Source organism: Rhipicephalus sanguineus, chromosome 2 (assembly GCF_013339695.2).
Source record: "Rhipicephalus sanguineus isolate Rsan-2018 chromosome 2, BIME_Rsan_1.4, whole genome shotgun sequence".
Classification (NCBI taxonomy): Eukaryota; Metazoa; Arthropoda; class Arachnida; order Ixodida; family Ixodidae; genus Rhipicephalus; species Rhipicephalus sanguineus.
The window spans coordinates 50,811,241-50,825,025 of record NC_051177.1 but is presented as its reverse complement, the minus strand read 5'-3'; the positions used below and the strand labels follow the sequence as shown (position 1 = coordinate 50,825,025).

The 13,785-nt window shown below is 46.7% G+C and overlaps 1 protein-coding gene across 1 annotated transcript; it reads right to left on the bottom strand.

The window, feature by feature from the left end:
- Positions 1 to 8,478: 8,478 nt before the first annotated feature.
- LOC119381574 (uncharacterized) lies at positions 8,479 to 9,716 on the bottom strand. Its single transcript, XM_037649348.2, has 2 exons — positions 9,257 to 9,716; positions 8,479 to 8,696 (listed from the first exon to the last, which is right to left on the bottom strand). The coding sequence occupies exons 1-2, from the start codon at positions 9,351 to 9,353 to the stop codon at positions 8,479 to 8,481; spliced, it is 315 nt and encodes a 104-aa protein (XP_037505276.1). The 5' UTR covers positions 9,354 to 9,716.
- Positions 9,717 to 13,785: the final 4,069 nt, after the last annotated feature.

Sequence of the window (13,785 nt, the reverse complement as noted above, 5' to 3'; positions counted from 1 at the left end):
AAGGCACAAAATCGCTTTCGTCACGTGTACAGCAAATGTAATCTATCAGACACCTCTTTCATGCGGCAAGCAGTACATAGGACAAACTGGCCGCTGTATTAATGACCGGCTCTGGGAACACGCTTGTAACGTCAAGAATGGTGGCGATGGGTCCTTGGCATTGCATTGCAGCACGTGTGGCTGCAAACCGCTTCTCGTTGGAAAAAAAGACAAATAAAACGACAAGAGAAATTATCGAGGCAGAGAGGATTTGTAGATCAAGGCTGAACTGCGTCAGCACTCCATCTCTCAGGCTTTGTCAAAAAGAATTGTCTTTCCTGAGAATGTAAGATTTTAACGCATCGCAGTTGTGGGCTTCTTGAATGATTTGTTTGTTTTTTGCATTTCGAAAGTATATATGTGTACGCTCCTCGAAATAAACCTTGTTGGAAGCGCTCGTCTTCGTCCCTTCTCTTGTCCTGTGTCAAATTTTGTGCTACGTGATCTGTAATTGCAAGACTTATTGAACTGCTTGGATTTCTCTGAATGTGTTTTCTTCACAAGACTGAGGAAAGCAAGTAAAACTACTTCAGGTGTTACGAATGTTCATCTCGCATACGGAAAAGAAGTAAACTAAGCAAACGCTCTTTAGTGACAGTTCGAACACACTGAATACATCAGCTAAATCCGGTGGAAACCCTTAAGGTAGATGAAAGATCGTTCTCTAGTGTTGCTTATATGTACTCGACAGGTATATTCTATATACTGTATACACTGTATATCTATATACGTATACTGTACTATACTGTATATACTATATACTGTGTAGCTTCGTGCCAAAAACGGGTGAAGAACAATTTTCCCTCCTGCTATGCCATACATGCTTCCTTCAAGGCCTTTATGATCGACCAGCTAAACAAAAATAGCAAAACAAGGTTCAACGCAAAAATTTTTACTTGATCTGTACAAATCATACGTAGTGCACTACGGTGCATCTGAATAAAATTAAAACAACGTTATTATATGTACAAAAGATAATAAAATATATACAGCGCCACAGAAGGCACTGGCTGGCGTCATCGGTCACTGGGCTGCGGCGACGCTGCTGACGACGTTGTCGCCTTCAACACCAGCATCGTCGCCGTCGTCGTCGGCTCCGAAACACCCGTGACGTCTTCAGACCCTCTGGCCGCCACCGCCACCTCTTGCAACTCGGAGGTTACTGCAACCTATGCGGCCACCATGAAAGGGACGGCGAGTGCCCAGGCTTGCGCGAACCACAACGTGGGCCTGCAGAAAACCTCGTAGGAGTGAGCGCGGCCGCATGCGTATCGAGGTATTAACATCCGGCAGATCTGTTAGAGGGCTGGGCCTGACGCAGAGGAGTGTCCGCGCTGGTTCCCAGATACACTCGTACACTCCGCTTACCAGATACACTCATAAATGGCGTAATTGCCTCGGTGGCGGATGCAGTGGTAGCCGCGTGCACAGTGAAACGGGGAAGCGATGCTCGAGCATAAATGGAGATTAAAGTCGTCCCTCAAAAATATGGTTCCCAGATACACCCATAGATGGCGTAACAGCCTCGGTCGCGTAGAGTCACTGGAAAATCAGAGTACCGCAAAGGTAGGCTGCACGCGGGCAACATTGGGCGGCCGCGGCCACTTCCCTTCCAGAACGTCCGGCGCGTTGCTAGCGTGTGTTGAGAAGTGACCGATCTTTTAGCCTCAGCGCCGTGTTACGCTCGGCAGAACGGCATTGTATGTGTGTGTTTCTTCAAGAGGATATTAGAAGTGATTTCGAGTCATCGACAGGTATGGATCGACTTCGCGGTTAGCGGTGTAACTAATGAAACGTACGGCGAATGTTGCCATGTGCTCGCGAACTCTCTTCATGGCTTCATCGGTCTCTTTTCGTGTCACGCCCGGGCGTGTTCACTAGGTCTGGATCTGTAAACATCGTTGCATTAGCGCAGTGACATCGTGCGAGATGCCATTTACTTCGACATTTGATGAATCTTGACTGTTTGCGCTAGCTTTGCAGTCGGTGTTCAGGTTCACTGCACTCGAGAACGTTATCGAACAACATCGAGAACATTCAATATTGCGTCCTTCGACTGATCGCTGACGCATAGCTTGCTTGCGCGCCGTGCTTGCTGTTCAACTGGTTCATATGTGTAATAGAAGTTGTGTGTGTACGGTAATTGGAAGTTGTGCGCGACGTCTTGATTCGGCACGCCAGCAGCCGAACGCACGGGCGAATCGGCGTGCGGTAGGTAAGGTGCATCTTATCTTACGATACGTAGAAAATAGACCATCAAAAATGATTGACATCACTACTTAATTGTTTCATTTCCTATTTCTTGTCTCCTCAATATTCCCAACGTTGCAATGAATTTGCAAATATTTTGCTGTTTCCGACAAAACATTTCTTTTTTTGGCGTTGCCAGCGCGTAAACAGCTGGGGTTCGGTTTCTGCACTGCTACACTTTTTTTTCATCATGCACTCTTATTAAAACTTCCTCGGCACGGTGCTTTATGTTCTTTTGATCAGAAATAGCACATCCCGGAATTTTTAAAGCGCATGCTACTGCAACACAGTATGTATATAGACCTAGGGCTCGCATAAAATCGGCTCCCTCAATGCGTGGGATCTGCTTTTTTTTTTTCTGTGACCATTTCCCACCAACTATACAGTATTTTAAGGGTACGCTCGGTGCAATGCAGCATTAGCGGCATTTTTTTGCAACAAATTTAAAAGTACGCTTGATAACATTGCCTTACACCAAGTTTATCAACGGAGTTCCACGCTTCTGTTTTGTGCAGTGCCAAATATCATGCCACAATTGCCTTCAAGGTATACCAGTAAACAGTTATTCTTTTATTAAATCTTCGATTTCGCTCTCGTGCGTGGCACGCTTATAACTCGGATAGCATGCGTAATCTGTTCAACAGATCGAGATATAAAGGGCCGAGCAAATAGAAAGGTATGTAGTTTGCAATATCGCTGACCACAGCGAACCGAAAAGGTGAAATATCCTGTCGCATAAGATCTTTTCCAGCAAAATTAATGTAGTTCACTGCAGGAAGGAGTGTTATTCGAGGGGGGCGAATTCGTTCAGGCCAACTATGCAGCCACGTAGAACGGCGCTCTTTGACATTAATCTTTCCCACACGGCAAACGAGATTCCCAGAGTAGCTCACCAGTAACGTTCGATTGATGGTGAGCTACTCTCTTCTGGCATCTGCATGCAGTGGCGTCGCCAGGGGGCGGCACACCGAGCTGTGCCCCCCCCCCCCCCCCCCCCCGAAAAAAATGTCTCCTTACGCCCCTGTCTGCATGACGCGTTTAAAAAAGCGACGAAGTACTTCTGGGGACCGCGGTACAGCTAAATGTCCGGCCACGCTCTGCATTGAACGCGCCTGCACCCAAAGCGCTTGGATGGGATATGGCGCCGAGAGGTCACATGATGCGAATAAGCCAATCGCGGCGGTGGCGGCGCGCGGAAAACAGATGCGATACTCTGAAATTTTTCCAGTGACTCTAGGTCGCGGACGAAGCGCTAATCACAAGGCAACAGGAGAACCGCAGCACCGCTGATTCTGTAGATTTCGCACTGGGTGGAGCTGGGGTAAGTTTCTTAAAGGGAGTCTCCTCACGGACCTCAACAGCCACAGGCTTTCTATATCCGGGTGTGTAGCTCAGATCGCAACGACTGCAGGCTTTCCAATCCCATCACTGTATAGCTGAGCAACTGAGTTTTCAGGATGGAATAAAGGAAAAAATGGTACAAAGAATATTCTGCAAGATGAATTTTTGTTGGGCTAGGTAGCGCGAAGACACAAATACATGGGGACATACAACACAGCGCTTTGTTTTATGTCTCCGTGTCTTTGTATTTGTGTCTTCGCGCTACACTATGACAATGGTGCAAGCGCTTTGTGGACACGAGTCGTGACGAAGCTTATGCTCGCCTGTTACATGGGGATGCACGAGTGTTTGGCTTCGGTATATCGGGTGAAGCTATTCATCTTCCGTGTGCAATGAGAAGCAAGTTCCAAATAGTTCATAAGAACACAAGTGGTATCAATAGCCGAGTTAGAAGAACCCCAGAAATTTAGGCATTCGGCGCACAGTGAGATTTGGGCACTGCACGCTCTTACCAGCGCTGGCTTCTCCATGGTCGAGCGTCCGCGCCTCTCGGTGGCTGACGAGCGTCTCGTGCGCCGGCGAGGCCGCGGAAACGCCCGAGTCGCCAAACACTGCCCTCGCCCGCGGTCCTGCCTCGTCGCTGTCGGCTCGAGTAGTCCGTGGCGCCGCGCTGGGTCGAAGGCGATGGCGTCGGACAGCGAGTCCGAGACCAAGTCGCACACATGGCGTCGTACCTCGGGGCGCCTTGGAGCTGGCGGAGCCTCGTACTCTCGCCCAACTTCGCATTGCCCTGCGAAACGTGCGAGGACGCTGAAATTTATCTGTACCCACACACCGAAACGAAATTCGTGTCTTGAAATGATCAGCGCTTATAAAAATTGCCAAGATAAGAAAGATACAGACATCGTGCATCAGCAGCTGCACGAGTTTAGAAGTTTCTTGACCTACAGCAACAGGCGTAAACGCGTCAACATGACGGAATCAATGACAAGCGCTGCCGCTGCACGCTGTGGCAAGTTCGACAGTAAGCCAAATCTCGACGGTTATCGGCAAAGGACTCGGGAAGAATCTCGAGCTTGGTTTGCACTCCTTAGTACATGAGGAATCGCATGTATTGTAATAGTTACGACACGAGTTTCCAAGCTCGCAGTTCGTTTTCCAAGATTTATTTCTTTAATAATCAGTGCTAAGTAAGCAGTGCAGATTAATCCAAGCTCGCGCGATGAACTCAGATTCACCTCATCGAAAACAATTCAGGCAAACGTACAAACGAGATGCTATAAAATTACATTAACCCTCACTACTCGTAAGAACGAGTAAATCTGCGGCTGCAACTGGTCATCCGACATGCAGTAATTGTCTCAACGAGAAGGCTGTTATTCTTTTGTAGAGTGAAACTGGATCCGACAGATCTGTTGATTTCTCTCATGTGGACAGCACGGGTATTTCATGAGCGTTTCTGAGACACTGCTCTTCTCTTGACTGAGCAAATAATCCAGAAGCCGATTGTCCTGAAGACCTCGAACAGGAGATTAGAAAATGGCGCCTTACCATGGCGGTGTTTAGCGTTCTTTGCGTGGACCAGGCACGAACAGACCTCGAGCTGCGCGAGGAATCAAATGCGCGTACAACTCTTCTTCTTCATTTGGTGGTAAATCTCTTGAAGAGGGACGTGCAGCATTGCCGTTGGGTATTTGAAAAGGAGACAGAACTCAAAAGTAGCCGAAGTAGCCATTCCAATTAATTTTATCGCCAGTTTTGTAGCCATAGAGTTTCATACAATAACCTAGAGAGGAAACTGGCACTGCGATCGTTCAACCACCATGGAAATCATGGGAATTACAGGCTTCGGATTGGATTTCGTTAGCTGGCGACCTGTCTACGCATCTTTTTCTACAGTTTCAGTTTCGTTCTTTGCGAGGCGTGGGCAGTGGGGTGCGTTGCAAAGCACTCAAGCAGTGCCTTTGTTGTTCAAAAAGGATGAAAACCGCTAGGTTTCTTGGTTTGCTGCCACGTTGCAACTTTACAGGTTGTAATTGACAGTTTTAGCAAAGCGTCGTGCACTCACCGCCGCGCATATATGTAGCGTCCCATGCATGCCAGTGCAGGAAATTGCATAAAATTCACGTTTTGCGATAAGCGCTACTTATCAAAACTCTTTGAAGTCGACTGCAAAACGACTGTGAAGCTACGGAGGCGCACTGTCACGCTCCTCTGACTTGACTTCACAACAAAACGAGAGATGCTTTGGGGGCAGAGACGCACCTGGCATCGCAGCAGATGATACGTTAAGTGTTTCTCACTCAATACGGTACTGTTATTTCCATAAATAGATAATGCGTACTTTCGAGGGAAAGACAAGCGCGTTTGTTTCAAGTGTTGTAAAGAAAATAATTGATTATATTGTGATGCCAAATCTGGAACGCATTTGCAGAGCAATGCATACCATGGTGGTTGAATTTGTCCGGGCTTCAGTTCTATCTCACGGTCACGCAAACCTTTTGCAATACGTTTTAGGCACAAAAGAATGAAGCGAGTTTAATTGGAAATAGCTTTATATCGCTTTGTTTTACACTCGGCAAACAAGCGTCGCGAATCTCAAGAATCTAATCCATCCGAAGCAAATCCGAAACCTGTACTTCCCATCATTCCCATGGGGGTTGAAGCGCCGCTCAAGGATCCCCCGTAGACACCAGTGCCAGATTCCCGTCTGGTATTATTGTAAGAAACTCTATGTTTGTAGCCAAATAGAACAGAAGCTGTATTATTAGTAGAGTTTTCCTTATTAGAGCAGGGTAGCATATCGGTCCCTCTAGGCTGGTTAACATCACGGCCTTTCCTTTCTCTCCTGTTCCTTCCTTCCTTATTGAGCAATAAATACTACCTTTTTGAATGCAAGCATGACCACAGAAATAAGAGGCCGTCTTTTATTGCGATAGCAATATATGGAAAGTCTGGACGGGTTTTTGCCGTCGCTGTTGCCGTCGCCGTCATGTCCTTCCGGTATGAAGTCCAAATTGATAGAATCCGAGAGGAAAACAAGTGGCACGCCACCCCGCAGCGCCGGGGTGGCGTGCCGCTTGTTTTCCTCTCGGTCTCCTCGTCTATTGGAATGCGTTGCGTGTTGGTTGCGCGGGTTGTGTGCCTGTTCATGCGCGTCTTCGGTGGCGTTGGTGTTGACGCCAACGCCGGCTCCGTGCACGAAGTGACGCGGTGACGCTTGGAGGACGGAATATTCCTTCAGCTGCCGACAGGAACAACGGGCGCCAATTAACGGTGAGTGTACTGCTTTCGTAGGTACTAATTATACAGCTTTAGCTGGGCGTCTGCAGCAGCTCTGCGGAAGTTCTCTGCCAGCCATTTCCAACAGCAGCCTGTGTCTGCAGGGCTGTTGCGGATGCCCAACTAAAGCTGTCAGTTAACGAGATGCCACCGCTATGCGCGTTACTGTGCAAGCTCCCTTATAGTGAGCGATGCAAACAATTATCAAGGGTCATTTTTTGCTGATCGCACGTTGTGTCTGCGCTACTGAATATGCAAGATGTCGTTTTGAGATGCACTTTAGTCTACTTCATAACATTTCCATCGACCTTGAGTGTGTAGCGTGCTTCGGCGCGTGGGAACGTGAGAAAAAAATTGCCTGTGTACAGAACGCTCAGACGCACTATATATAATGGTTTTTGTTGACTTAAAGACGGTATTTTGAGGTGCAGATATAGTACGGTGCTTCCAGAACGTACGCGGTAGTCATTCAAGTTGGACACGCTTCATTGGTAAAGTGAAAAAGCTCTAGACTTTCGACGGCGCGCGTTGGTGCGGCCGCGGCCGTGCACTCTCCCTCGTTTCTGTTTGCTGTTTTCGTGATTTGCATACACTGCGATGACGTTGGGCGTTATTACAGAATCGAGTGAGTGTGCGTGATTGTGGGAGCTGTGTGCGGTAATTCTAGCATATGACATGTCTGATCTCGACGTCAAAAAACTTGGTTCCTGACCATGCCTGTTTGGATTTGTTGCTTTATTGTTAGCCTTTATTATGTCTGTGTGAACCACTTATTGTGTAGGTTTTGCAAACCTTTACTGCAATTTCATTTTCTCATCTTAATATCACGTTCTTATTTTCAGATACCGTTTTCCATGGTGCTCACGCTGAACAGGAGCGACAACCTAGCAAGCCACAAGTCTGATGTCTCCAGCCGTCACCACTTCTAGATTTATTCTTAATCATAAGAATAAATATGGAAACATGATGCCAATTTCTGCTGTTTATTTAGCACCATATGACACTGTGCACATCACCGTCACACATTTTAGTTGGCTATACTCATACAAGCATGTAAATGAGGAATACCTTAACTTCTTAATTGGAAATCACTGACCATCTTTTCGTGCTTTCTATATAACTTTGCTAGAAAATATGTGTTGTTTTGATGAGTTTTATTAAAATAATGCTAAAATCGAACTATTCTTTTTTTGCAGTCGCTGGGCAGAACGGCAAGTATTATTGCACTTGCTTAAAATGAATACTCCACTATTTTCAACAGTAGTCGCGCAAAAGTAGAGCAAGGGTCAAAGGAGTAGCTTAAAACACTTGGGGAGTCGCTTGACGCTTCGGTGTGGCTCACTTGAACCCCGTAGGAGTGTTACCGGCAAGAGTCGTCTGACTCCCTATAAGTGGTAACGTGATCCTTCGGATGAGAGTCTTTCCATTCTTCCTAGAGGGTCAGGGGACTCTCCTAGAGCGAGCCGACCCTGACCTACCAAGAGAGTCACCGTGACTATTTAAAGACAGTCCTATACGTGGCAAGTCAGAACTCTCCGAAAAGAGTCACGCATACTCTTTTTTTTCTTAGAGTGTAGGTCGGGGGCTCAGGGCGATCTTGACGATGCCGGCACCACCCTGGCCGTCTTCGTCGTCGTCGTCGGCGTTGACGACCGGCGAGAAGCCCGGCGTCGTGGGCTCCTTAGCGGCCGACGGGCTTCTCGCAGCGCGCACTGACAGCGACGAGGGTAGCGACGACCGACGCGACGGTGACTGGCGAGATCGGCGCGAACTATGGGGCAGGCCTGCGCACAATGCAACTGTCGTGACTGGAGTTCAAGAAAAAAAGAGAAGTTAATTTGGTGAACAAGTCAATCGTTGCAATGGAGATTGAATGAGGATGATTCCCCAATAGCGGATAGCCAACCGTAGCCAACAGTGAGCAGACAACAACAAACAACGGTATGCTCCTCCTCTACGCGCTGGCTAGGGTAAATGCATCACCTTGGTTTCAGCTATATATGTAAACAACTATTTGATGTTTTATTCTGAAATTTACGGCTCTAATTAAGAATGCTTTTCGCCATCACTTGGTACAATATTTATTCATCACAGCTTATCTCACTTTCTTTGTATTTGAGAACCAAACTTTAGGTTGGCGTTTCCCACAATAATTCCACATAATAGTGGGTTCCACTTAATAATAATTCCACATAACAGTAGGACAAAGCAGGAACACACCAGCGCTGGTCCTCTCGTCTGTGTGCTCCTTCCATGTCCTCGTTTTTTCGAGCTGCTTCAAGTTATTCGCATGCGTCGTAAGCACGGCATGTAGCCGCAATACTATACGCGCATTCGCACTCACCAGTACTGCCACTTGTTTCCTCCGACATCGCGGAATGTCTGCGCCTTCGGAGGGTTGAGCAAGCACCCCTGGAGCAAAAGGAAAGCCACGGGAACATCCACGCCAAAAGACCACTGCTAGCATCTGTAATCCAGAGTCTTCACTGTCGGCTCGTGTCGCCAGCGTCACCGCGATGCATGGAAGGCAATGATGTCGAACAGCGAGGCCCAGTCGACATCGCACAGAATCGGTGCAGATCCTAATGTGGCCTGGTGATAGCATCGTCTCGCCCTCTTTGCCGCGCCCAAAGTGCGTGCGATGGGCGCCAGAAAAGCTGACCCTGACCTTGTACTGCGAAGCATAAAGGCATTAATGGAATAAGAAATGTTAAGTGCCCCTTGCATTTAATGATACTGTTGCAGCAGAGCAAATTACAGACGTGTTAGATCGGCCAGACCAGGTGGCCGAACGGGCGCAACACGCCACTCAAGTCTAACGCAGAAGAACACGAACTCCTTTCTTGAAGCACATGTTACATTTGTGGTGCAATATATCTACATATTTACAATGCAAGTCGTTGCTCGTGACGACACCTATAATTAGCACGTGACACTGCAAGAAACTTCACAATAGGCATGCATCGGTTCATATGTGCAGCATTCACATGCTGTGCTGGTTATATCTTCTAGCTTTCACTAAGAAATCTCGGATAAAGCTGAGCGACAACGCTCCGCGGAACACCGTCAACACTAGGCAAAAGCCATGGCGCAGACACAGTAACACAGTAATACAGCGATAGTGAACAAGACACGAAATGACATAACGCCGACCAAATTAAATGTTTATAAAACCTTTCATTTGGTCGGCGCTATTTCATTTCGTTTCTTCTTCATGCTCCTTCCCGACCAGGCGATGCGTCGTCAAACCATCGATTTCAGTAACAGCGATAGTCGGAGCCGTTTGGCGCGTCATCTGCAACCAAGGCCGTAACTAAGGGGGGGTTGAGGGGGTTCTGACACCCCCCGAAATTTTTTCACGCTTATCTTTTCGGGTGACACTAAAATACTTGCACGCCTTCACAGCGACCACCAGTTGCCAAAGTGAGCCATTGTACACACAAACACCCCCCGAAAAAAATTCCTGGGTACGGCCCCGTCTGCAACGGTTCCTCTCTCCGTCGCTAACGCTAACTCTGGTAGTGTGGCAACGAAGACTATATGCCGGGTGCTTCGCAACTGCTTTTGGCTGCGCCTAAGCCGAAGCCTTCGCAGGCGCTGGTGGCGGCGCTTCTGTGGAGTGCAGCCACGAGCTCCCGCATTCCCTTTAACAGAGGCCAAGTCTGTACATGGTAGGGTTGAAGATTGAGCTAGTGGGTTTAACATGACAGCGAAAATTAAACAAGCACGAGAAAGACTTCGCATGAACACTTCGATATACATGCTACTGCTTCCATCGTGCAAGAGGACTGAAAAAAAATCCGGGGGCAGTCGCAGTGTTCCATCACTTTCACGAAACTCGAGTACCTCCCGAGTCCGATTTTCGAATTCGCGAGAGCAACTCGAGATAATCGGCTTAATCTTCGCCAAAGCGGTTATTTCATGAGCCTTGAGAGAATCCTTATGATTCACGGCTTTACTGTTCTGCCTGAACAAGAAGGACGTGAGATGGGAGACCAAGAAACGTCGACTTACCATGGCGGAGTCGGTCGTTCTAACTGCAGCCCTGGAACGAAGACAGCGCGAGATGCGCGAGACACGAGAACCGAAAGTTTATTTGTTTGCTTGTTTTGCTTTCAACACTGTGGCACATACCCACTCTGGGGGATTGGCCAAAAAATTGTAGTTTCAAATTTAGAAGTTATATCGTACAATGTTGAATCATAAAAAAATTAATGAAAATGAAATAGGTAATATACCAAATAAATACTGCAAATAAATTACTGCATGCGATTTCGCTAGTAGTCCAGACTGCCGTATTAACGTGATCAGAAAAATTTCGAATAAACTTGTTAAATGTTAACACATTTTTATTTACGAATAATTGAAGTCACGATTAAAACGGTGTACGTTTAGTCGCTTGGATGAGAATACAGGGGTTGCAATACACACCGCATTAAGTGCATCCCTGTGGCAATATCCGAAACCGGATGCACCGAAGCTTAGTACAATTTCTGCAGTTAAGTTTAATCCTATCTTTGAAAGCGGATTAATGAGAAGTCTTTTTCTAATAATTGAATATCTGTGACATGAAACGCTCGTAGAGCTTCTTCTTTGCCGGGTGGCAAAGATCTGCATTCCTGTAATACATCACATCACATTCTATAGTTATTGTGCTGCTTTAGAACATCAGCCTTCATTGTTCAATCCCTTAAAGGACCTGTTGACAAGCTTGTGTACTGCAAACCAAGAAGCAGGATCTGTAGATCATACAAAGTATTGTTACTAATGACGGCTACATGAAAAAAAAAATGAAAGGTTGAGTTACAGTACAAAGCAGTCGTGCGCCCTGTACCTTAGAGAAGCCGTTATTTATTTAGTTGAACTACTTCTAACTCATTCTGCCTGACTTTCTTTTTCTAACTTTTTCATGTTCTTCAGGCTTGCACGCGTTTAGAAAAATCTTACCTATTACAGTTATATCTATTTTATTAAAAACTCTAATTGATCACAGTGCTCAGTTACTGCTATGATTACTAAAAGGGATCGATTACATTTGCGTTGCTTTCTTCCCAAATTGTGTTAACGTCGCACATATTTAGCAAATATAGAACGAGCTGGCCCGGTTCTTCTAGAGTGTTCTTAGCAGCCTTTTGCATGTTGTTTGTAGTTGCTACAATAACAGATCCTCAGAATCATCCTCCGTCTTTATATGTGGTTCTCTTGTGGACGCAACAGCAAGAACTTGAAGAGCTCGCTCAGTGTGCGCGCAGGATGAGAGGAAGGTGTTGAAAAGTTTTAAGACATTGTGCGTAATGTACGCATATTGGTTGCTTAACACATGCTTGTGCTAGGCTCCTTTTTTAAATGTAGCGTGCTCAATTGTCCATACGCGATTTCTTAGTACAATACCGGCGAAATGCTGCGGACTTTAACGGATGTCACCTGAACGAATTCTGAAGGCGAAAGCTAGGATAGCCTCAGCAGAAGCTAACCTTCAAAACCGAGGTGTGGGATAGAAAAGATCACGTGACCTCAGATAAAAAACAGATAAAATTCATGGTTCGAGCCGCAATCGCACCAGTTGTTCTGCGTCGGAGTCAAGTATTCCACCCCAAGGCAACGCCAGTGCTCGAAACTGTTTCGGATAAACGCACTATATAGCCGTCATGTTGTGAAAGGAGTCACGTTAACAGATGTAATATTGCGTGGCAGAAGCGTAGAGTCGCAGCAGGCGTCACGTCGTGCGACTCTGTGTAATATGGGGGTGGTTTAAAGCAACCTACCCACTGCAAAGGTCTGACTTATTCGCCTTTTCGGTCGGTTTGAAGATTGCGATAGTAGCAGCACGTGTTGCACCCCAAGAAACTTCCGGTCACTTCAATCATCAGATCTCTAACGGCGAAGCAGAAAGCGTGTTTTTTATGTTGTGCCAAAATAAGGAAAGACTCTTTCTTCGCTTTCAGGTAAAAGGAGGGCGCTTAAAGTGAAGGCCTAACTCTTGTACTGCTGTGTGTGCAGCTCAGAAGAATATTTATTTAAAATATTTGGCCAGACACAGGGAGAAAAGTGTTGAAAATGTGCGGGCTACTCGCTAAGGCTTTTTATCCCCGCCAATGCTACTAGGCTACGCCGGCGCACAAAACCGGAAGCCGTCTAGGAGCTGTGTTTGCAAACAGCGAAAAAGTCTATAATTCATGATCATCATCAGTGGCCATAGTATCAACTATACTCCATCTCCCAAGCAGGTTGCAGCAGGGTGGAAGCTACGAGGTGTAAGCAAGTCACACGCCTGCGCAGCAAAACGTAGTTCCGTTTGTAATTGAATTATAATTGGAGGAGGTGCTACGTGCCACAGCAATACGTGATGCGCTAAGCAGGATTCGCATGTAGGTACGCCACGAGCATTTAATTATTCCTTCGGTAACTTCCGATAATTGTGATGACGAACCAACATGGCAGCGCCCATGCAGACGCTATCCCGCGCTTCGATCGAAACTGGCGCTTGCTACTTGCACACTGTCCTGACAGCAATAAATAAACGGTGGAATCTGCTATCGCTTTGTGCCATCTCACGCTGTGGACAAAGTATCAGGCGCGTTTTGTCCTTAATATTGATATTAGCTGTTTGTTCAGCCATGCCTGCTAAGCCTTGTCACCGAGAATTTGAGAATGAATCTTGGAAACAGTGCAAAATAGACGCGAATACATTGCTGTCGAAGCAACGGGACGCAAATACAACGCAAACACAAGTGTCAATTTAGAACTTACGGGCCGCACGGCTCTCTACGGCGATTTCTTAATTTCGAGGCGCAAGGAACCAGCGTCGACGTGTGCTGCCATGTTATTCTTTCTTTTTTATTTTTTCCCCCGGTGCTACCGCTACTGCCCAAC

Coding starts and splice junctions, on each gene's coding strand:
- LOC119381574 (XM_037649348.2), bottom strand. CDS start 9,353: ATGTTCCCGTGGCTTTCCTTTTGCTCCAGGGGTGCTTGCTCAACCCTC. Junction 8,697..9,256: donor GGAAACAAGTGGCAGTACTG/GTGAGTGCGAAT, acceptor CATTGTGCGCAG/GCCTGCCCCATAGTTCGCGC.